Source organism: Microcaecilia unicolor, chromosome 1 (genome assembly GCF_901765095.1).
Source record: "Microcaecilia unicolor chromosome 1, aMicUni1.1, whole genome shotgun sequence".
Lineage (NCBI taxonomy): Eukaryota > Metazoa > Chordata > Amphibia > Gymnophiona > Siphonopidae > Microcaecilia > Microcaecilia unicolor.
In genome coordinates this window covers 709,400,991-709,426,715 of record NC_044031.1, presented here as the reverse complement: position 1 = coordinate 709,426,715, position 25,725 = coordinate 709,400,991, and the positions used below count along the sequence as shown (strand labels likewise).

Below are 25,725 nucleotides of genomic sequence, written 5' to 3'. Positions count from 1 at the left end.
GCAGCTATTCATTATAAAAACAGGTCTAGCACTCAAAATGTCTAAGTTTTAGTCTTAGATGTTTTTGTTTTGTTTCATTATTGCTGAAAGACGTTCATGTCGTAGGAACACCCAAGTTCCGCCTTGAACACGCCCCTGGCACGCCCCCTTGAGATTTGGACGTCCTTCTGACGGACTCCAGAAAAGAGGTCCAAAAAGAGGTTTTGATAATACTGATCTGGACGTTTCTGTGAGATAAACGTCCAAATGCTGACTTATGCCACATTTTGGATGTCTATCTCTTATGAAAATGAGCCTGATTGTCTCATGGCAGCAGGTATTGCCATGTTTCTCCATCACCAGGGGACTGTAGACATTACAAACAGTAGCACAGTTCAGTCACTAGGCATTACTGTATATAGCAAGCATTCAGAAAGGACTAGGGGGCAGTCACTAAGTTCACAGTAAAATTTACACCCAAGCTCAGATAGAAGAAAGTATTGGGGAGGGGACATGTGATGGGAAAAGCAAGTGGAGCACACCTCATGGAATTACTGCCATCGTATGTCTTGGTTTTGTTTATGTATGCCTGCATAAATGTGTGTGGGGGGAGGGGATATATGTTTATATTGTGGATATATCTGTGTTGGTTCACTGTTTGTGACTAGGAGAGCAGATTAGAGGGGAGAACATTCTGAAAGGTAGTACTTTCTAGCTGCTGCCTTACAATGAATCAATGTTTGTACGCTGCACATCCCAAAACTGCTTCTGTCTTACAAATGCATTGGACCTTTTTTTTTGGGGGGGGGGGTCTTTATTTCTCTGGAACCCCGGTCCAATCCGGATCCTTTTTCCTCCTTTTTGGAGGAAAAGCTAGTGAAAACACACAACCTGATGTGTGTTTTCACTAGCTTTTCCTCCATGCCAAATTTGGTCCTATTCTGTTACATTTTCAGAGAGCTATTTTGCCTCCAGAGAGACAGACAGATGGGCAAACGAGACATTTTGAGTTCCTTTTGTGTAATTTATTTCCAACATTCTATTGAGATGGAAAGAATAAAAAAGGTATCAGACAAATGCCAAGAAACCTTCATAGTGGGGGAAAATAGAAAAAGATAAAGTGGGAAAATCCAGAAGGCTGTGTGGTGGGGCAGTAATGAAGAAGAATGGGCAGACTGAATGGTAAACATGGTTGTTTCAATCTGCATCAGCTTCTGTGTAGGTGAAATTAGAGTGAAAACTTCACATATGTTCATGTTTTATTTTAAATTAGGTTGTTTGTTTTCCAGTTCTTTTTGGTAGACAGCGAAGGGAATACTTTAATTTTAAAACATTAAAGCAAGCTAAATTTAAAACAAAAGTACAATTTTGGAAATGTAGTTAAATAATGTTTAGTTGGACAATAAAAAGTTATCTTTTGTCACTGCAATTAAATTCTGTCATGCAGAACTACTCTCAGGCTGCCAAAAATCTCTAGTAATTACAGTTCTTAGGGTAATTGCAGTATAACACATTAGTAGTACATTATCCCGATATACTATGCAGATGGTTACTTAACATAGTTGGGATAATACTAGCCTGCACTATCTTGTAGAGTTTTGGTCATACTAATATACTTTGCTTTGTCTATATGACTGCAGTGATAAGTTTTTGTTGTGTACTCCTATGCACTTTATTGATTTACAAACTGTAAAATATTGTATGTTAGTTCTCCAGATTTTAACTTGCCTCTTTGATGACTATGTTCATTTTGCTATTAATTTGTTTTACAACAGAGTGGAGTAACAACCTAATGTGGGCTGAAAACCAGGGAAGCCTGGGTTCAAATCCCACTACCACTCCTTGCCCAACCCTCCACTGTCTCATGTGCAAACAGTGGACCTTTTACAAAGGGACGCTAGTGTTTTTAGTGCACGCTAAAAATAAGCGTGCGCTAAACACTAGAAATATCCATATATTTTGTGCATGCTAAAAATGTTACCACGCCTTTGTAAAAGACTCCCTTAGAGTGTAAGCCCTTTGAGGACAGGAAAATATCTACTTCACCTGAGAGTTACTTGCCTTGAGCTACTACTGAACAGCATAGGGATCAGTTCTCTTCCTCCACATATATATTTTTTCTACAGAACTTTACTGGCCCGATATTGGCGTTAACTGGCCATGTTGAGAGTGGGCAGGAGAGGTGCATTACAGAGGCAGAGTCAGGGAGGAGTTGGGAGTTATGCAGGAACCTGCAATATGCAGCACCAGTACCTGCATAGCTAACCAGGCATGTAGGATTACATAAATAGCAGACCTAAATTTGTGGCCTGATTGCCTCTCCCTTCCATAATTTTATTTGTGGACCTCTTTGTCCTACCAGATATTTAAAGTGGTATATCAAAACTCTAATAAACAAACAAACATAAGCACATCACTCTGATCATCCTCCTGCCCCCTAAACATCACTCCAATTCCTCTCCCCCAACAAAATTCTGATCCCTCCTCCCATCTACCCCACCCACCAAGTTGCAGCAAATCCACCTGAAGAGGCCTGGTGGTTTATTGCAGAGGTCCTCAACTAGTGGTACACATACCCAGGGGATATGTGAGACCTCTGCAAGGGTACAGTGCCTTACCACTGCCAGCCTGGCCACCACTGCTGCTTCTCAGACCATCAGCATCAGTGGCACAACAACCTAAAGGGGTCCTAGGGCTGCAGTCTTCATGAGCACGCTGTTTCCTCTGCTGGCCTCCACTTCCTTTCTGACATCAACTTACTGTTCTGGTGCAGAGGACTAGCAGAGCCAACAGCGTACTCATGAAAACTGTGGCCCTAGGACCATTTTTTACTACTGCTGCTGGTCTAGAGAAGCAGCAGCTGAGGGGAGGGTTGGAACATAGATGGAAGTGTATACATGGGAGGAGAGAGAAAGAGGAGAGATGATGGAAGGATGGAAAGAAAGGGGAGATGATGAATGGAAGGATGGACAGAAAAAGGGGAGACACTGGAAGGAAGGGGGAGAGAAAGAGGGAAGAAGCTAGGTGCTATGTTTGTGTAGCGCTGCGTATGCCTTGTAGCGCTATAGAAATGCTAAATAGTAGTAGTAGTAGGTGGAAGGAGGAGAAAAGAAAGGGAGATGCTGGGTGGAAGCTTTTTTGTATGCACTAACCACGCATTAAGAGTTTAACACCCTTTAGTAAATGGGCCCCTAAAATTGTCTCCTTAATGAGTTGTTTTTTACACTGACATGACCATGAATCTTTTTTCTACTATTTTCTATAAAATGTTTATTTTGTTGAAAATTATGATGTGTTTTTTTTCCCCTATTTCACCTATTTCATTTAATTACAGGGAACCCAGTTGATCTTCAGTGCAGCAAAAGATCTCGGACAGCTTTCAAAACTGAAGGTATTGTACTATAACTCAGTGTTTGGTTATTCAAGCCTTTGTCAGCACCACAGGTACAGACCAGCATGGCTGGAATGATATATGTATGTCATTCACCGTAAGCCAGTAATTGTCTGTAATCTACTGTTGTTTCCTAGCTATATTGTTTTCCTTGGTGAACTCAAATAGGTATCCCCACCTTTTCAAGTCAGTATTCTTATCATTTCTGCTATTTTACTGTGTTGAGAAGTGAATATTAACATAATTCAAGAAGACAGTCAGTCAGCAAGAGGGAAAAAATATGTATGTCTATGTAAATGAGTCATGGCGGATGCAAATCAGCATCAGCAACAGTCATGTGCTATAAAGCCTGACAAGATCTCCTCCATGAGTTATTTAGTTCTTTTTACCAGGTAAAACTCTTTTAGTATGAACACAGTTTAAAGGGCTCAATCAGCAAGATGCATTGGAGTTTACAGATGGAAGAGATATGGGAGGTGTGAAATAGAGATTAAGGCAGAGGAGGAGAGGGAAAGAGGAGAAATAAAAGAGTAGACACAACAACACATACTTGAGCACTTAAAAAATTAAGCATTTAGATAGGCAAGAATATTTATTTTCAGATCTATATGAAAACATGATCCCTAGCGCTAGTAGTGCAAGACTACCACTAGGGGCATCATTTTAAGGACAGTTCCAGACTGGGCAGGAATGACTGGGCATCGCCCCTGCCTGAAGATCTCCTAGATTACAAATATTTCATATGGTAGGCCCTTTGGGGGTCTTGGGCCCTGAGTGTTGGGGGAGTAGGAGGCTTAGGCCTTTTGGGGGGTGGGAGTGGGAAGGACTTGAGCCTTGGTGGGGTGGGGTGGGGTGGGGTGGGGCGTAAGCCAGGGAGCCTGCTCTGCTGGCCCAGGAGCAGTGGGCCACAGCGTGCAAGTTCAAATACCAAATAATACCAAACAAGAAAACTGTTGTAATGACTCTCAAGAGTTTATTTAAATCCTAATATACACACAGAATGAGTTCAAAAGGACCATCAGTTTAAACATTCTAGTTCTGCTGATTCCATGTCAGTAACAGGGTAACTGATACCCTAGGTGAACCGTCAGCTGTCTAAACCTTCCCCCCACTAGGCAGCTGCAGGCCCTCAGTATCTCCCCTTCCCTATGCCTCACAAGAGGTCCAGCTTCTCCCTTTTCCTACCTCCCCAAGTACTAGCATCTTCCCTTCCCCTCTCTACCCTGCCCCCAAGCAGGGGCATGGAATATCTTTGCTTGGAGGAGGTCAAACAAACCAATCTCCAGCCCTGCACCCAAGCTCTCTCAAAATTGTCTATTTCCTATGTTCAGATTGTTCTTGCTGTACACCGCCTCTGGTGAATTTCTTCAAAAAGGCAGTAAATAAATCCTAATAAATACAAAAAAATAATAATTGCTGATACTGTGTGGACGTCCCTGTGGCCCAACCCACTCTGTGCCAATGTTCCCAGGTTTCCAGTGTCTTATTCACATTCCATTCCCAATCCCCCATATCAAGCATTATATCTCACCTTCCCTATCAACCACCCCCATGTCCAGTAACTCATCTTTCCTTCCCTACCCCCACATGTCCAGCATCATATCTCCCATTATCTATCCCCCAGTGTCCACCATTTCCCCTTCCCTAACACCCTATGTCCAGCAACGTATCTCCTCATCTTGTATCTCATCTCCCCTTACTTGCCCCTGTGTCCAGTATCCCTTCTCCCTATACACACCCCCAACCCCAAGTCCAGGATCTTATCCCCCTTGCCCCTCCCCCTGTTCAGCATGTCATCTTTCCTTTCCTCCCCCCATGTACACATATCCAGCAACTTCCCCCTTCCCATCTCTCTGCCAGGCTTGTCACCACCACTGATTCCCCCTACCTTTGTCCAGGCCAGAAGAAACATAAGCGCAGTGTGGGGCTTTCCAGCAAAGCCCCACACCCAATCCCTACCATGTCCTGGCCTGTCCCCCTCCTCGAAGCAGACTTCCTGGTGCAAGGAAGAAGGATGTAATGACACTTGAGCATGGGCTTGGCTGGAATGCAGCACACAACACTGAAAGCAACATTAAAGTGCTGTTCTCCTGCCACATGGGAGCTTTGCTACCTTCCCCCACATTCTGCAGCCCAAGATAGGTGCCTAGTCTGCCTAGTGGCATGGCTCTCCTACTGCCACTCTCTAAATTCTGCCACCCTAAGCAGATGCCAAGTCTGCCTTATGGCAGACCCACCTTGCCAGTAAAACATCATTTTGTCTACATAGGTTCAATGTCAGTTTTAACAAATAAAATCACTTATCTTGGCCCAAAGTTCCATTGTTTGAAAAGCACTCAGAGAATCAATGCTGAAACTGTTGGTGGGTGAGTGCTGCCAGATGACTGGAGACCAAGATAATAAAATTGGCTTTTGTTAGACAAAGTGATTGATAGCATCATTGTCAATGGACTGGTAAACATTAAACAAAGTGTAGAAGCACCTGTGTGAAAAAGAGCAGCAGGGAGCTGAATCAACAGATAGGGTGGCAAGGCATTTCCAAAATGTTTCAGTCATTAGTGCACAAGACCAGATGGCATTTTAAAATGCTAAGTGTCTTTCAGATGTTGGTAACAGCAATATTCACTATCTTTGCTTAATAAAATGTTAAGCTTAGAAACTGTAAAATCTACAGGGTCAATTTTCAGGAGTTAGCTTGTAAAATTTTTGCTCTTGAAAGTTCCCACTCCAGTCACTGATTGGCTAGATTTATGCGCCTAAATTTGCAAGATAGGGAAATTTAGTTAGTGGGAAAAAAAGGTGATTTCAGGAGCATTCCTGAGGAAGAATTATGACAGTCAGTGCAAAGATTAGGGAACTCTTCTATTAAAACTGATGTAGGACGGTAATCACATCAACAATTGCACCAGTATGTTCATTAATATTTGAAATTTTTTAAAATTTTTAATATGCAGTGCTCAGAACTTGCTAGTGAGCCTTATACCATTTGTTATGGAGTCGGCCAGCAGCAACCAACCATCATAGCACTGGTCCTGCCTTCCTCCTACCGATTCTGACCACTCGATAACAGCATAACTCATAGGTTCTTATTGACAAGAAAACGAGACTTATCTCTTAGACGGTCAATTGTTATCAGTGACAGGACTAGCACACTTGCTGCTCGACTCCTTCACCCTCATATGCTCCTGTGATTAAAATTGTGATGCTGTCTTTATTCCCGACGTGGGGCCACGTTTCTCCGTCATGGTGTTCTCAAGGGAATGTATTACTCAATCATTGAATAAGCGGGAGCGATCTCGTTTCAAGCACCTCCCGACAGCGTACAGGCATATTCTATAAACTATGCCTAACTTTACACATACTTTGTAGAATTACGCTAACCACGTGGTTTTTCAGCACCAATTTTTGGATGCCATTTATAGAATTTAGCCCTTTATTATTACATCAGACACATCCATCATCTGTCATGGACCCGATGATTTATTCATTTATTTATTTTCAAAATTTTATAGCCCGCTTTAAAATCAAAGCAGGTTACAGTCGAAAACATTTTTAATATCAAACAATGCAACAGACAAAAAAAGCAATCACATAAAATCATAGATCTCATAATGATGTCCCCGTTGGCTAATTGACAAAAGTGAGTTTTCAAGACAGCCTTAAAACGGGTTAAACTATTTTCGGAATGGAGTGTAATAGGTAAAGTATTCCAAAGGGAGGAAGCTACAAAGAAAAATGTATTTCTGGTGTTCTTTGACAGATGGGCATACATGCAGATGAAGCCTGGGTGGGACTCACACTTATCCATGTCACCTAAGCATGTATCTCTGGCATTTAGGCATCAGCACTTGCACCAGATCTATGGCTGGTTGAGATGGCTGTGCCTAAAGCATACATGCATTGAAAAGCAGATGATCAAAAGCCCTGCGCTGTTCCAGCACGGGGCGTTATTTCACCTATGATCAGAGATAATGGCATGCTAATTTAAGCACACAATTCTCTCTGATCATAGGGAAGAAGTGTGGGAGGATTGTGCCCAGAGCACTTGTTTGACAGGTCTGGGCCACCAGACCCCAACTACCCCTGCCCCGAGCAAGGCAAAACAGGGGCTGGAGGTCTAGCGGACCTCCAGTCCCCCCTCCCTCACCCCCCCCCCAGACACAGGTTCAGGGAGGGCTGGAGATCTGGTGGGTCTCCAACCCCCCTAACCCCCACCCAGCATTAGCAAGAAGTAAGTCCTTGGTGGTCCAGTGGGCCACTGTCAATCCTCTACCCCTTCCCTACCCCTACCCCTACCTTGAACTGGAGAAAGGAAGTGGCCTGCCTCCCTCCTCTTCCTTATATGGTGTGAAGCCCCGCCCAGCGCATCCCAGGATACACTGGGCAAGGCTGGGCACCGCCATTTTGCAGGCGGCGTCAAATGAAGAGGAGGGAGGCAGGCCACCTCCCTCCTCCAGCTCAAGGTAGGGGTAGGTGATTGACAGCGGCCCACTGGACAACCAGGGACTTACTTCTTGCTAATGTTGGGGGGGTTGGGAGCTGGAGACCCACCGGATCTCCAGCCCTCCCTGAGCCTGTGTCGGAGCAGGACAGGAGGTCCGCCCTGACCTCCAGCCCCCTGTCACTGGGGAGGTCATCGGTTCCTGGGGGGGGGGTTGCTTCACTGGGGGGAATGGGGGCCTGCTAGTAAGCAAATGCATGCTGGACAGGGCTCACCATTCCTCCCCAATGGTCTGCAAACCCTAACGCCAGCTCCGAGCTGGCATAGGGTTTGTCACAGCCAGCAAGCCAATCTTTGACTTGCTGATTGCTGATCATTGGGGATGTATAGGTTTAGCATGCATTTGCATGCTATTTGCACTGAGCCCTGTTTTGCATGCATTTACATGCTAGTTGCGTTTAGAGCCTGCAAGTGCGTTGTGTCACGTGCTCGGGGGCTCTGATCATGGGGCGTAAGCAAATGCAGGTGCTAGTATGGCACTAACAGCCTCTAGCACCTGCATTTGCTTCTGATCATCGGGCAGTTAGATATATATAAGTAGAGAATTGCCTTCTCTGCCCCTACAGGGCAATGTCTAGCAATTTGCAAAGGTGACATATTTTCAGTTTGGTTTCTCAATTTTCAGTTTTTCTTTTTTTTTTTTTGTTCCTTTCAAGTAATTTGTTTTAATAAAACTTTTTAAAATATGCATTAGAATGTTTTTAACATGCACAGATTGATTATATGCATAGGAATGGACAGGATAGCATGCATTAAATCAATGTTATATACAAGTGTGCAAACGAAGCAAATGCTCACTAATGAATTCATGTCCTTACTAGAGTTTAAACATAGCTAACTGAAGTTGATAATATTTACTTTAATTCTGTGCATCCATTATAAAAATCCCGTCAAGCGAAGACAGGTCAAACTGAACTTAGCAATATGGAGCATTCTGTGATCGTTAAAATCTAATCCAGGGCTGTCAAACTGCCACCATGAAGGGCTGCAAACCAGTCAGCTTTTCAGGATATCCTTAATGAAAATGCATACGATATATTTGCATGCACTGCCTTGACTATATACAGGTACATGTCATGCATATTCATTAAGAGGTATCCTGAAAACCAGACTGGTTTTCAGACCCCCTAATTTTGGAATGTTGCACACCTAAATTTGCAACTAGCACCCAAATTTGCTCATCAAGTTATAGAATAAGGTCAGTTGTACGTGTAGCTTAATTTAATAATGAGCCAATAATTAAGCAAATGGCAATAATTGGCCTTAATTGCTGCTAATTGGCAACAATTAGGAATTACTTGTCTGACTGCCCTTAGTTGCTATTCTGTAAACTGTGTGCTCAAATTTCAGAGTGCACGGGGCGTGGTTAAGATGGCGGATTGACCTCGTTGACTGCCAGAGCGTGTTTGTTTCTCTCCAAAATTCCTGTTACTCTTTCTATTTTGGTAGAAATGCCTCATACTAAAAGGAAAGGTGTTGTAAAAAGCCTACCGCCTGCGACTTTAAATACAACGTTAATACAAACAACGCTAACACGGCATGTTACGAGTACACCTCATTTACCCGGCTCGAGTATTCCCGCAGCAGGTGGAACTGAAGGAGGTTTCAGCCTGCAGAGAGAGGAAACAACTTTGTCCTCGCCGGAATTAAACCCACCGCCATGTCCTGCTGCAGCTCAGGAGAGTGTGGAGATTCAAAAGCCTTCGGATCCCGTGGCAGAAGTTTCCCCGTTCGGCGGCACCTCCTTAGAAACAGCAGAAGTTGACAACAAGAGTGGAAATATTTCCCCCATGGCGCCGACATTGGAGACTATTTGGGCAGCGTTACAGACTTTGACTTCAACTGTCTCTCAAGCTGCCAGAGAAACTTCCTTAATCGTGAGTAAACTGGACACATTAACTACTTCTTTAGAAACACTGAAACAGGATGCAATTCAAGAGAAATCGAAGGTTCAACAAGAGATATCAGGCTTAAAGATGAAGACAGATCTATTAATCAAAGATAAAATATCAATCCACCGAAAATTAGAGAACTTTGAAAATTATAATAGACGTTTGAACCTTCGGATTCTAAACTTTCCACGCTCGACGGAAATAAATGCAACAGATACAGTATGTTCAAGAAGTATTTGGTTGAAAACCTATCTATCTCATCGACACTAATTCTTCCGATTAATAAAATCTATTATTTACCGATTCCTAAAGCGAAAGGAGATAGAAATGAAGGTTTACAAGATTTTTCAGCGTTTCTAGAACAATCTAATGATGGTATTTTTGAAAGGCGTACTTTGTTGGTTTCACTAGTGTCTGAACAGGACTTGATTATGATAGAAAGACTGTACTTCAGAAATTATGCTAAACCATTTTATGGTGAAAAAATTCAAATTTTCTCTGATGTTATACAGGTTACTCAGGAAAGGAGACGGGCTTTTCTGGCAATGAGGGAAGAAATTAAAGCTTTAGGAGCCAGTTTTTGCTGGCATTTCCCTGTAAATGTCAAATACGATATCTTGATAATAAGTACCTTTTTTTGGAACCGGAACATTTAAGATCTTTCATAGATGTTAAAACTTTGAACAAATAGCTCAAATGTGTATTTAAGATCATGTAGTTCATATTAACAAAACGAAGTACACCAGACCATATTCCTATTTTATATTTTTGCTTTTTGTTATCTCCTTTGGTTCTTTAGCCCCCTATGAATCTAATTTGTGGTCTAAGAAAGAATGTGTTATTTCTTTTGATCTTCAGATATGAATGCTTGATATTTTTTCTTTCCTGATTTTCTTAAACAAGATGTATTGCTTGTGTTTGAAGTTATAAATTCATAAATAAAAAAAAATTTCAGAGTGCACAACTTCAAGGGGGTCTGGACCTGGCAGAGGCATGGATGGGTCAAGAATGTGTCAAGCAGTTACGCACATGGGTTATAGATTATTAGCACATATTCGCCTAACTGCCTATAGTTAGTCATGTGCATTTCTAAAAATACTAGGACTAGGGGGCACACAATGAAGCTACAAAGTAGTAAATTTAAAACAAATCGGAGGAAATATTTCTTCACTCAACGTGTTATTAAACTCTGGAATTCATTGCCAGAGAATGTAGTAAAAGCGGTTAGCTTAGCGGGGTTTTAAAAAGGTTTGGATGGCTTCCTAAAGGAAAAATCCATAGACCATTATTAAGATGGACTTGGGGAAAATCCACTGCTTATTTCTAGAATAAGCAGCATAAAAATGTATTGTACTTTTTTTGGGATCTTACCAGGTACTTGTGACCTGGATTGGCCACTGTTGGAAACAGGATGCTGGGCTTGATGGACCTTCAGTCTGTCCTAGTACGGCAATACTTTTGTACTTATGTATGCCATTGAACTAGTGTAAGTGCTCACACCTAAAGTTAGGTGAGTAAAAGCAATGACAATATGCATATGCTTCAAAACATTTTCCTAAGTTGGATAGCTAGGTTAGAAAGGATGATTGAAAGGTTTAGAATAGATAGACTAATCCTGATGGTGGCTTCAAGGACATTTGGCATCAGTTTCATGAGAGACAATCATGTGCCATGCAGAGTGTTGGGTCTGGGCTAGCATTCTGTAATGTCAGTTATATGAACATCTGCCATTAAAGAAATCATGCTTTGCACGTATCATCCCAGTGCCTAACTTTAGACGATCTATAGAGAATTACTCCAGAGAGCCTAGTTTAGCAAATCAAATGTTTCAAACTACTTGGTAAGCTGAAACACACTTTTATGTGAAATTCTACCACTGTACAATTTCTTTAATGTGAGAGGTAGAGGAAAGTAGGAGCAGGTAATAAACCACATGCTCACTTATGAATGTAACTTATCTTACCTCTAAACTATTCATTTGAAACTCTGAATGCAACTAACCATATTTCTCAAAAGCAGCAAATCAAATGAGTTCTCTGTACAACTGGACTCCTAACATCTTCTCTTTCAGGAGCACGTAATTAGGGAAGAGGCTAGAAGTATGACACCGAGACAGTGTTCCATTATGGAGGTGGCACTAGCTACAATTAAGGTAGGTGCACCTGTTTTCTATCTTTTAAATCATGATAACGCTAGTAACTCATTAAGGGTTCCTTTTACAAAGTAGCACAACCGATTAGCAAGCGCTGACAGGGGAATGATCAGAAGCAAGCGCCGGCACTAGAGGCTGTTAGTGCCATACTAGCGCCGGCGTTTGCTAATGCCCCATGATCAGAGCCCTCGAGCACGTGAAACAACGCACTTGAGGGCTCTGAACGCAACTAGCATGCAAATGCATGCCAAACAGGGCTAAACATATTCATCCCCAATGATCAGCGGCCAGCGCACCAAAGATTGGGTCGCTGGCTGCGGCAAACCTCCGCAAACCTCCGAGCTGGCGTTAGGGTTTGCAGATCATTGGGGAGGAATGGTGAGCCCTGTTCAGCATGCATTTGCATGCTGGCAGGCCCCCATTCTCCCCAATAGCAAACCTGCCAGCGACAGGGGGCTTGAGGTCCGGCGGACCTCCGGTCCCCCCCCCCCCCGACATTCCCCCCCCCCACCAAGGTTCAGGGAGGGCTGGAGATCCGGTGGGTCTCCAGCCCCCCTAGTCCCCCAGCAAGGGGTCCCTGGTGGTCCAGTCCCCCCTACCTTGTGTGTTGGAGGAAGGAGGGTAGCCTGCGTCCCTCCTCTTCCTGCGACATCGCAATATGGTGGGCCCCAGCCCTGCCTAGTGTATCCTGAGATGTGCTGGGTGGGGCTGTACACCATATAAGGGGGGGTCGTCAGGGGGACCGGAGGTCCTCCGGACCTCCAGCCCCCATTGCTTGGGGCAGGGATAGTTGGGGCCTGGTGGTCCCATGGACCTCCAGCCCCTGTGTTTCACAGGTTTGGGCTTTTGACAGCCCAGACCTGTCAAACAAGTGCGGGAGGAATGTGTTGAGCGCATGCTCAGGCACAATTCTCCCGCACTTCTACCCATGATCAGAGATAATTGTGTGCTTAAATTTGCATGCAGTTATCTCTGATCATAGGTCTAACAACACCCCACGCTGTTCCAGCGCTATTTTTGGAGCAATGTTTGGAACAGCGTGGGGTTTTGATCATCTGTCTGTGAATGCGAAGAAGGCCGTGGGAATTGAATGGGCTTCTTAGCATTCAGCTCGCTGCTAATCATTAGCACACTTTGTAAAAGGAGCCCTAAATGGCTTCTTCCACTGCTTATCCCTGGGGGGTAAATAGCATGGAAGCTTGCTACTTTTTAGGATCCTGTCAGGTACTTACAGTATATCTGGGCTTGATGGATCTTTGGGCTGAACCAGTATGGCAGTAATCCATAAAATATTCCAATTTTTTTTTTTTACTGGTAATACATTTATAAATAATGTCTAATTATCAAACATATATCACATGGAAGCTATGCTAGAATTATCCATGACTATAACAGGGGGAAATGCTGAACAGGTTTGGAGCTGAAAATTAAATGCTGAGAGTACATAAGTGCTGTGTCTGCCATAATATAGGTGACAGCATACAGGATTAGCTAATGTTCTCTAATTGTCAAAAATGTGTTTCCTCGTGCTCTGAAATTTACAGCAGTTTAACCTCAAGAATGTTTTCACTTGAATAATATAGTAGCTAAAGTACCCAGCTTTGCAAGGGTTGTAGTAAGCCAAATTAGTAATAATAAATTATGTATAGTTATATAGAAGTCACCATATTTTCATTGTCTGATATCACTCTGAAACAGTTGATCAAGAGAAACAGCAATGAAAGTGAATCATTGAAATGTTTTAAAAAGCTTGAAGGGAACCAAATGTATTCATTTCTTTATACTTTGACAATATTTTATTCATATAAAACATCAGAGTAGATCTTGTTATGTATTTTCCCAATTAGAGGTAAGATTAGTAGATTTTATTATGCACTTTGGGACAACCAACATAGAGTTGGTCATAAGAAAAGCACAGGTTTGGGAGATTGAGCCCAAGAACTTTTCAATGTGTGATCCTGTGCCTTGCTAATGGTCATGGCCAAACTTTGATGATAATGTGTACATGTATTCCTTACTTTGCAATGACAATATGCATATGCTTGAAAAAATTTCCCCAGGTTGAACTGATAGGTTAGAAAGGATGGTCGAAAGGTTTAGAATAGATAGACTAATCCTGATGGTGGCTTCAAGGACATTTGGCATCAGTTTCATGAGAGACAATCATGTTCCATGCAGAGTGCTGGGTCTGGATTTCTGACTTTTAATCCCCAACTTTCCCTAATCCTGCTACTGTTTTCCAGGCCCCATGTGGACCACTGCTATCCTCCCTGTGCCTATCTGCTGCAGGTATCCTCTGGTCTGTGCAGGTATCTCCAGCCCTAAGAGCTGTGATGTTGGTCCATGTGTTACATGATCCCTTTGGCCCCTTCCACCAATGCCACCCATTCTTTGTTTCATGCAGAGCACTGCATTAATTACCTGACATTTGAGAGACTGCCAAATTTTGCATTCCAAGTAGCTATCGGTCATACTGGGTATGTATCCATACGCAGGCCAAAAATGTCCAATTTGCTTAATTTCCCATGCCATTTATGGGATCTTTCATTTTATTTGTTCCACATTTTAGGTAACTCATGCATTTCATATTGAAAAATTGCCAACACTATCCCCCACCTCAATCTTATTCACAAACTTGGAAAAGTTCAATATCAACCCAAGGCACAGTTTTGTGGAGATAGATCTACGTTTTAAAAGAGACATGTACAAAAAATGTTAGCTTTGCCCCATCTCTTCCCCCCCACCCCCCCAAAAAAAAAAATCACTCACTAACTTTAAAAAGTTAAAAGTTTGATGGTCCTCCAACAACCTACCTAAACAGAAAGGAGTCGCATAACGGATTTAGCATGTGCTAACGATTAGCGTGCACTAAGGGGTATATTCTATAAGTAATGCCTAAAAATAGGCACTGAAAACTTAACATGCGTAGCGCGATTTTATAAAGAGTATGAGTCCATTATAGAATCACGCTTAGGCATAAACTGCACCTAACTGTGGGCGCCTGCAATGTTCCAGAGAAAGAGGGAACAAAGTAGTTCCTCGGGAAGATGAGATGACAGTGACAATGCTGTCGTGAAGTGTAGGCCTCTTCATTATCATACAACCAATTATCTGTAACTAATTAATTACTATGAACCTATCATATGTAACCAATTAATTAACATGTAGCCAATTACCGGTAACCACAATATTACAATATGCAACTGAAATTACCTGTATAAAAGTGATTGTATCAGGAAGTTAGGGCCAGAGTAGCAGATTCAGCCAATACTGCTGTATAAGCTTGTCTGTACTCTCATGAGAAATTACAATTTTAATCTGCAATTGGTGAGTAATAAACGATCACATTTCTCATTCTTAACGTAGCCTTGGTTTATTTATTCCACCTATTAGGAAGTGGCTGGTCCATACAATTTAGTAAGGAATAGATAAACCTAAAATTCATAATAGATATGCTGGTAGTTGTGCTGAATGTAGTTTTTCTTCCAAGAATATTTTGTGAAGAGTTTATAGATAGTGCTAAAACCTTGAATGTTCTTATTGATCTTTTCCTGAGTGGATAATTTATTAACTTTGTTTCTTCTGTATCAAATCATTTACAAGAGTTAGTTTTATTTAAGAACAGAATAAATCTACTGCCAGTGTTGTTACTATGCTTTCATATGGTTTGTTTCAGGAAAATAAGGACAAATAGCGTTACAAAAACACCTTTGAAGGCAATACATTTTCCAAAAGTTGTTTATGTACTATGCAATAAAAAGAATTAAATTAGGAAATACTACTAGTCCAATTCTAGTTTCAGTGACCACATGTATGTGTTTCTCATATAGAAAATTTTAAGCCCATCTAATAGCACAGTATAGCCACTCCTTTTTGGGTAAATCTCTACTTTATGTGAAACTTACGAGTCAGCCTGAAAATATTGAACCCTTTACATATAGATAATCCTGCTATCTGTTTCCTTCAAAATGTTACTACTCAGAAACGATGAAGGGGCTACCTGGTAACTGAATCTATTAGAACATAATCATGACTTCCCTAATAGTTTCATTCAAACAGGGTGTAAATTTGCATATATATATATTGTGAAAGATCCTTCCCTCCGCCCAAGGGTCTTCGGGATCTTGCCTCCACCCTGGCCACTCAGCCTCCCGGCCCACTGCAGTCCACAGGGCAGGGCTCAAAGAAAATAAACTTCAAAAAGGTAAAAGTCACCAAGCTCCTTTATTGTCAGGGATTCACAATTCAGTAAGGAATCCTGCAGCCCTTCAAACAGTTGCTCTTGCTTTTCTCCCAGGGCCCAGGTACAGCCGAAAAAAAAAACGTGCAGCTCTCTGCTGCTTCAAGAAAAAAAAACAGTTGGAGCCAATTTAACAGTCCCCAAAGATAGATTCCCCTGTAGTCCAACTTCACAACCAAAAGGAACCCAGGTAGCTGGGCCCCATGCTTGGGTTTCTGCAACAGTTCAAAACCCTCAAAGTTCCTTGGGCCTCAGCCCACAAAAGGAAAAAAAAACTGTAGCTACTTTCCCCTTCCCTACACAAAAGAAGGTTTGTTTTCTCAACAGTTCAAAATCCACAGGGCTCAATGCCTTAGCACTCAATTCAGACACACAGTCTCTTCACAAAAACACAGCCTGAACTCCTTTGGGAAAGAGGAAAAAGATCCCCCCCTTTCTGGGTCACTATTACTTCACTGACCCTCCTCCCGCATGACCTTTCCCCTTTCCACTTTCAGCCCAGCTCTGACACCAAGAGTTCACCTGGTTTTTCAGTTTAGCTTTCAAGGCATGAGCCCAGGCAGAAAGGTCCATGGGTTCCTCAGAGCCTGCCTCATGCTCCTTCTCTCCAGCAGCCTGCCAGTCCATGGGCTCATTCTCCTCTACCCTGGGCTGCTATTCCTCTCTTACTTGATTATGTTCCAGGTGCCCCTCCCTTGCCTTGTCAGAGCCTTCTCCCGGGGAATGCTGGGGCCAATAATCCCTATACCAGGGTTTTCCCCGGGGATGCTGGGAAATGTAGTCCTCCCACCTCCATTTTCTAGGGGGCACTACCTTTTTCCTTCTCTCTCTCTCTCTCTCTCTGAGGAATGATTAAAGGTAGGGCTCTGCTCTGTCTCCCTCGGCTCTTGAGCCTCCTTCCTTCTCCCTCCTCCACTTCCATCTGTGCAAAACCCTTATCCTCCCCTTCACAATATATACTCTCACACACACACACATACATGTACATATATATAGCAGATTTAGAAGAAGCATTACTCACATGTATGCAGGCATAATGCACAGATTTGATGAGACTGTGTTCTGGGTGTAGATTAAAAGATCCTGGGCGTAAGAGCTATTCTATAAACTGCGCCTAACTTATAGAATGGCGCTTTTTTATAAACTGCGCCTATCTTATACAATAGTGCTTTTTTGGTGCCATATATAGAATCTAACCCCAATTGTGTGTGGAAGTTATAGAATATTAGTACTTATGCACCTGATTGTTACAGTTACGTGCATAAGTGCTAGCTGTGCAACTCGCCTAGCATGTGTGTGGGTGGGGCTTGGATAAGGGAAAGGGAATGGATCTTGATATACTATGGTTTTTGCAACTACATTCAAAGTGGTTTACATAGTATATACAGGAACGTATTTGTACCTGGGGCAGTGGAGGATTAACTGACTTGCCCAGAGTCACAAAGAACTATAGTGGGAATTGAATCAAAGTCTTCTGCACTAACCACTAGGCTACTCCTCCGCTCCATCATGGGTGAGTCCCACATTTACATGAATAACTTACAAAATGCAGTAAATTACATGCTAAAGTGCCACATGTAGGCTTGAGCATTTATGCCTATTGACATGGTGTAAGTAGGCATGACTAAATGTTGGCACATAAATTCCAACTTATGCTAGTATTCTATAACATAATCTGGGCACCCAAAGGTTGTTATAGAGTCGGAGACCGATATTCAGACCACGGGAGTTATCCTAGCCAACGGATATTCAATGGCAGGCCACATCCAGTGACCGGCATTGAATGTTCAGTTTATTTTTGGCTAGTTTGAACTTAAGTTGGAACCGGCCAAGGATATTCCATCTATTGACATGGCCATATTAGGCTGTTAAACACAGCCAGCCAGATGCTGAACATTGGCACTGACTGGCCACATCACACGATTTAACCAGTCATCTAGCTAGCTGCAAAGCTCTAATATTTAGCCAAGGTACCCTTCTATCTCGGGCTGAATATTAGACCAGTTAAACGGTTTTGAATATTTGGGGGGGGGGAGGGGGGTTAGTGCTTAGTGCGCTGCAACTTGGCTCCTATCATTTGGCGCTTTTTATAGAAATGCTCCCTGTAAATACAGTAGGTATCTGCCTTTGTCTTCTGATGTGTAAAGAGTGGTTGTAACTGGCAACATATCAGCTAAAACTAAATAGCTTTGGCTGCTCTTACTAAATGACTGTAGTTGTGAAAAACGCTGAAAGATTCCAGATGAATGCATTTTTAATTTCAAATGAAATGGTATACACTGCATGAATTGGTGCGTTGACTACCCCTTTTTAAGTGCTTTTTAATAAATCACTTTTTTTTTTAATTTTAAGCAATATTTTCATGCTGGAGGAAGTGGTTTAAAAAAGAATTTCTTGGAGAAAAGCCCAGACCTACAGTCTCTCAGATATGCTCTTAACCTTTACACACAAACTACTGATACCTTGATCAAGAAATTTATAGATACTCAGACTTCTCAAGGTAAGCAATTACATGGAAGCTAATGGGAAATAAATTAGTCAATACTCTCATACATGCATATTTATTGCAGAAATCTACAAATCATCATTCATTTTATTTAAATGTTGTTTCTATATGGCACCTTACCAAGTCAATGAAAGACAAGGGCTATGTGTGATAACAAAACAGTACAGAGCAAATAGAACAGAGCTGCAAAGACAGTAGAATATAAGTACCTAAGAAGTTTGGCTTTTAACCAAGGTCCAGCACAGAATTTGCATTAGAATATCGTGATATCAGAAGGTTGTTTATTGTAATAAGAAGGGTGCAAAAGGGGAGAAAGGATAGGAGTGGAAGGTGGCCTGTGTACAGCAAATGGTACTGAGGAGTTTGTGAAGTAAAATAATTAGGAATGAGAATGGAGTCGCCCATGAATGCATATGAAAATGAAGATCTGAGATTTAGAAGATGTGGAGGACCTTAAGAGGGAGTCAGTGGAAACATGACTGTAACAGGGAGGCAAAGCATAGTACTAGCAGGGCAGCTGGTAGAAAACTCTGGCAGCACAGCTTGCAAGGAGCCATCAAGTTACCCAGTTCAAGGAGGGAGACTTTTTGACCATTCCTGGTTTTAAATTTACATCCCAAAGAAGTGTGTTATTGCCAATTCCTGATCTTACCCATTGAAATCAACGCTAAGGTCTTTTAATGCATCAAGATGAGGTTGGCAGAAATCCAGTACTGGTCTAAAATCTCCCTTCTAGAACTGGGTACCTTGGAAGCTCTGAAAATGGAAGATTCTAGAAGGTGAGCAAAAATACTATTTTAATTCCAGAGGTGGAAAAGGAAAATGGCATGAAGGACAAGATGACAGGCATTGAAACCAGTTAGGAATAGATTTATGAATATTAAGCATTAAAATGAGTCATCCATTTGTATTGTTGGTAATTATAAATGATTTGGAAGAGTTCTAACAGAAATAATAAACCTAGGATTCTGTTTATTAATATGCATTAATCAATTAGCATGTGATAATACACATTTATGCACATTAATATGGTTTGATACACATTAAATAAATTAAGCCCCATGGTTCTTAATGGCGCCTCTTTACTAACTATGCACTTAACTCAAATTAATACATGTCAAAATGCTTTAAGACAGGCCAACTGCTTAAAGTATACTAGTAAATAGAGCCCTTAACTATAATAATGATTGTATGTGAATAATTGTTTTGTTCATTGATTTGGGTGGCCCTACCAAGGCTCCAGGAAGCCAGTTCATAAGTGATGCTCCTAGTGGTTTTGAGCAAGTTTTGTCATCTTCTCTGTTCTAAGCTGAATTAATATGTGTTATTTGGCAATTAAGGCACGTTAATTGCCACTAATATGTGTTACTCTATATTAAAGCAAGTTTTAACACTGCAAAAAAAATAATGTACAACATGCAATAAAATAATACATGCAAGTCGGCTCATTACAATCTAAAAAGGTTTACATGACCACAAAGCTTCTCTTTAACAATCTGTTGTCCTGGTGGGGTAGGGAAGTTGAGTTAATAGCAGGGCAGATTGACATGTGCTGATCACTCATTGCTGCAGGAGATTTAGGAGTTGTTGCCAAAGTGTATAAAACCATATTTTTAAGAAACTGATTTTATCCCAATGGTACACACCTTGAATTACTAGTTAGTTCAATTGCTGTAACCATTTCTATTCTTGCCTGTCAAAAAAGCAGCTCTGCCACCTGTAACGGAATCAAAATATGGCAGTTTGATTACTGACAAGTAAAAAGCTGTTTGACAATATTATACCCATTTAACATTCTTTGTACTAGTGGTCTGTGGAGAATCGGGTTAAGTTTAAAACATTACCCCCCCCCCCCCCCCATTTACAAAGCCGCACGGCATGGTCAACACAACCCATTCAAAGTGAATGGGCTGTGTCGGCAGTACCGCACCGCCAGCAACTAGCACGGCTTTGTAAACAGGGGCTGTGCACTATAAAATAAAATTCTCAATATCTAGCAAAACACACAGTATAAAATTTTTTAGGTATATTAAAAGTAAGATGCCAGCAAAAGAATCAGGGGTAAAGGGGGCACTTGAGGAAGACAAGGCCATAGCGGAGAGATTAAATAAATTCTTTGCTTTGTTCTTCACCGAGGAAGATTTGGGAGAGATACCGATGCCAGACATGGTATTCAAAGCTGATGAGTCAGAGAAACTGAATGAAATCTATATAAACCCAGAAGATATAATGGCACAGTTTGACAAACTGAAGAATATCAAATTGCCTAGACCGGATGATATTCATCCCAGAGTACTGATAGAATTGAAAAATGAACTTTCAGAACTATTGTTAGTAATATGTAATTTATCTATAAAATCAAGCATGGTTCCAGTAGATTGGAGGGTGACCAATGTAACACCAATTTTTTAAAAACATTCCAGAGGTGATCAGGGAAATTATAGTCCGGTGAGCCTGACATCGGTGCCAGGCAAAATGGTAGAGACTATTATAAAAAACAAAATTACAGAGTGTATTCAAAAGCATGGATTAATGAGAGACAAAGCCAACATGGATTTAGTGAAGGGAAATCTTGCTTCACACATCTATTACATTTCCTTGAAGAGGTGAACAAATATGTGGATAAAATTGAGCCGGTCGATATTGTGTGTCTGGATTTTCAAAAGGCATTTGACAAAGTGCCTTGTGAAAGACTCCAGAGGAAACTGGAGAGTCATGGGATAGGAGGTAGTGTCCTATTGTGGATTAAAGATGGAAAGCAGAGAGTAGGGTTAAATGGTCAGTATTCTCAATGGAGAGGGGTAGTTAGTGGGGTTCCCCAGGGGTCTCTGCTGGGACAGCTGCTTTTTAACATATTTATAAATGATCTAGAGATAGGAGTAATTAATAAAGTAATTAAGCACCCTGTTTATTAAGCCACGCTGTAGGCACCCTAACGTTTTAGCACTCACTAAAAATTAGCGCACTCTAATGATACAGACACCCTTTATATAGTGAGCCTGCAGTGTGGCTTAGTAAACAGGGCCCTAAATTTGCTGACGACACGAACTTATTCAAAGTTGTTAAATTGCAAAAGGATTGTGAAAAATTACAAGAGAAACTTATGAGACTGGGAATCCAAATGGCAGATGATGTTTAATGTATGCAAGCGCAATGTGATGCCTGTGGGAAAGAGGAACCCGAGCTATAGCTACGTAACGCAAGGTTCCACATTAGGAGTCATCAACCAGGAAAGGGATCTAGGTGTCATTGTTGACGATACTTTGAAACCCTTTCTTCAGTGTTTGTGGCGTCTAAGAATGGTATTATTAGGAAAGGAATGGAAAAGAAAAATGAAGATGTTATAATGCCTTTATATCGTTCCATAGTGCAACTGCACCTCAAATGTGTGCAGTTCTGGTCACTGCATCTCAAAAAAGATATAGTGGAATTAGAAAAGGTACAGAGAGAGCGATGAAAATGATAAAGGGAATGGGACAACTTCCCTATGAGGAAAGGTTAAAATGGCTAGGACTCTTCAGCTTGGAGAAATGAAGGCTGAGGGTAGATATGATAGAGGTCTATAAAATATTGAGTGGAATGGAACGGGTAGACATGATGAATTGCTTGTTTACTCTTTCCAAAAATACTAAGACTAGGGGGCACGCAATGAAGCTACAAAATAGTAAATTTAAAACAAATCAGAGAAAATATTTCTTCACTCAACATGTAATTAAACTCTGGAATTCATTGCCAGAGAATGTAGTAAAAGCAGTTAGCTTAGTGGGGTTTAAAAAAGGTTTGGATAGCTTCCTTAAAGAAAAGTCCATAAGCTATTTTTAAAATGGACTTGGGGAAAATCCACTGCTTATTTCTAGGGTAAACAGCATAAAAATGTATTGTATTGTTTTGGGATCTTGCCAGGTACTTGTGACCTGGATTGGCCACTGTTGGAAACAGGATGCTGCTCTTGATGAACCTTTCATCTGTCCCAGTATGGCAGTACTTATGTTCTTATGATTGTTTATAAGCCCCTCCTTATGGGGCTCATAATCAAAAGAAAAAAAAAATCCAAAAAATGGCATAAGTGGTAGATGGATGTGTTCTCACTCGAAAAAGTATAAACCATATAATCAAACTTTTTTTTTAAACATTCAAGTCCAATAATCGTTGAAAGAAAACATTTTCAGAATGGGCATTTTGGAGGCATGCCACAGGCATGAGATGGGTGGTGTTACGTGATAAACGGGGTGGGGGGGGGGTTGCGATAACGGATAGCAAAACTATTTAGACCTGCTTTAAAAACTCAAGTCCCAACTTGTCTTTGGACCCATTTTTGATTTTGTGGAGTTGGAGAGTGGAAAGGTGGATTTGGTTGCTTTCTGAAGGAGAGTGGAGAGTTGCTGAACGGTCTGTTACCTTTGTGTGTTTGCCCCAGTCTGAACTTCTTGACCCTCACATTTCCTGTCTTGGCTCCTCTGTGTCTTACCTCCTCAAGTCCTTACCCACACCTGCTAGCCACCCAGCCACACCCATCCGTTGCTCTGTATCTCAACCCCTTCCCCCACCAAACTCTTAGTGCCCCCAAACCCCTACACCTCCCATTCAAACTCCATACCTGCTTTTCTATCTCTCACTGTTGCTCTGTTTGTCCACTCCTAGTTTGTCACTATGCTTTGTGGTGCTGCTGTTTGTGTGAGGTCTGTGTGCTGGTGCTGGGAGAGACTTTGCTTTGAGTTGTTGCTATTTTTGTATGGACTGTGGGCTGTTACTGGGTCTCACTGGGTGCAAAGCTGGTGGTGTGCACAGTAGTGTCACTGTGCTTAGTGGGTTGCACTTGTGATGGTGGGACACCTGCATGTTAATCATAGATGCGCTGAATGCTATTGTGGCCGACACTGTTAGATATGGACGAGAGTTTGAAGGAGAGATCCAGGAAGAGATACTTCTATCTCAGAGTATTTAGGCCCAGAACCCACTTCCTGGACCTCACTGACCAGGAATGCCTTACTAGGTACCACTTTGATAGGGCTTCTGTACAGCACCTCTGTAACCAGCTACAACCCCTTCTCCAGGCCATTATACACAGGAATAATCCAGTTCCAGTTCACCTTAAGGTCACTGCCTCCCTCGCCTTTCTTGCCAGCAGCACTTTTCAGACAATGCTAGCTGTCAGTGCAGGTCTCACCATGCCTCCATGTCCAGCTGTCTTCCCTAGTTCCTTGACGCCTTTCTCACCTATACTTCACACTATATTACTTTCCCCACTACTGCCCAGGCCCTCCAGAACAATATGTTTTAGTTCTACACCATAGACTGCTTCCCCTCAGTCATTGGCATTATCGACTGCACACATGTCGCACTCAGACCCCACCCTCCCCCAGGCACATGAAGATACCTATAGAAATAGAAAATCAAATCACTCCATTAACATACAGGTTGAGTGTGATGCCCAGGGGGAGACTGTGGACATGTGTGCTTGGTACCCAGGGTCCACCCATGATGCATATATCCTGTAATATTCATGAATCTACTGCAGGTTTGACTTAGGGAATATCACCAGCTGCTGGCTCCTAGGTAAGCAGTACTGGAATTCCTAATCCACATACCCACTCCTCCCCTTACGTCACCACCCTCCCTCCCTAAAATGCCCCCAGAACCCACACCCATGACCTACACTCCACAAAGTCCCCATACTAGCCAATACATACCAATGTCTGTGATTCCTGCACCCCCCACAGGTGACAGAGACTACCCCCAGTGAACCTGGCTAATGACTCTCAACATCGACACACAAAATGAGGTGGAGGAGGAATATAGCAAGAGCCGTAAGACACCCGCACCATCATTGAACAAACCTATGGCCAGCTCAAAAATAGATTCAGATGTCTAGACCATTCCGGAGGGGTGCTCCTCTACAGCTCAGAAATGGTCGCCAAGATATTCGTGGCCTGCTTCATGCTGCACACTTCTCATTGCAAAGAAGACAGTACCTACCAGAGGACACACAGCAGCAACAGCAGGAGCAGCAGCAGCCAGAACAAGAGGATGTTGACCCTCCCCCCCCCCCCCCCCCCCCCCCCCACAGAGCTGACTAGGGATCACACCAGCTACATCCATTCCAGACAAAGACTCATACAGAGCAATTGTTGGTAAAGTTAAGTGCAGAATATATTTGTGGTCCCCAACTTTTTCTATCCCCCATCATCACCACACCCTCCCTCTCCCCTCTCCCCCCCAGCACACCCCCACTCCCTCCCCCAGCACACTCCACCACAGCATGGTAATTATTTCTCACAGTGCTACCTCATTCTCTTCCTCCCCCTCCCCTCTGGAAGCCACTCTTCTTACCCCTCTCTCTAGCTGCAGGGGATGGTCCAGGCCTTGCAGGAGCAAACACAGTGTCAGAGGCCGTCCTTGTGGGACTCCCACTGCTCTCAGAGTCATCAGAAGATGCAGCTGCTTCTGCTCCTCCATGGAAATCTGGCCACCTGGTTGGCGGTGTGTCTGAGCTGCTGCTGGGCCCAGCACCCAGCAAGGCAGTGAGTGCTGCACCTGAAGGACCTGAACCTCTCTCTCAGACAGTGCATGCACATCTTTCTCAGACAGATTCCTTAGGCATCCCCTCACCACCTAGGAGCCAGGGTGCCCCTAGGACCTGGAGGGGAATATCTGGCCTAATGTCTCAGCTCAGGAAGGGCCCCACTCACAAATGCCCTCCAGTCATGAGCTGGGAGATGGGAGTTGAAAGGGAGACTGCAGTCATGTGTGCTTCTCCCCCAGTGTGCAGCTTCCATAAACCATACACTTGTGTCAGGTGCTGGGGTGGGCAACCTAAGTTCAACTGCTGTTGCTGGCTGTGTTTGTATTTCTTTGCTGATTGATTGCCTTGCCATATTATGCAAAGAAGAGCATACACAAGAGGAATGACAAACAGCCCTGGCTGCCCTTTTTAGTCACTATTTCAAATAAGAGCTATCATTTTTACAAACCTTGAATATTTTCAAATTTTAGACAGTACATCAACCCTTTTTTCTTGTCTTTATTATAATACAGCTTCCATTGCTGTCACTCGTAAGACATTA

General features: G+C 42.4%; 1 protein-coding gene across 5 annotated transcripts in view; it reads left to right on the top strand.

Annotated features, from left to right (window-relative positions):
* UNC13C (unc-13 homolog C) overlaps window positions 1-25,725 on the top strand; it is a 921,443-nt gene that overhangs the window by 838,439 nt on the left and 57,279 nt on the right. For all 5 annotated transcript variants that reach the window (XM_030189213.1, XM_030189208.1, XM_030189204.1 and 2 more), the window contains 3 exons: window positions 3,314-3,370; window positions 11,835-11,915; window positions 18,508-18,655. In XM_030189213.1, the coding sequence (XP_030045073.1) occupies window positions 3,314-3,370; window positions 11,835-11,915; window positions 18,508-18,655 (286 nt within the window). The remainder of the gene's footprint in view (window positions 1-3,313; window positions 3,371-11,834; window positions 11,916-18,507; window positions 18,656-25,725) is intronic.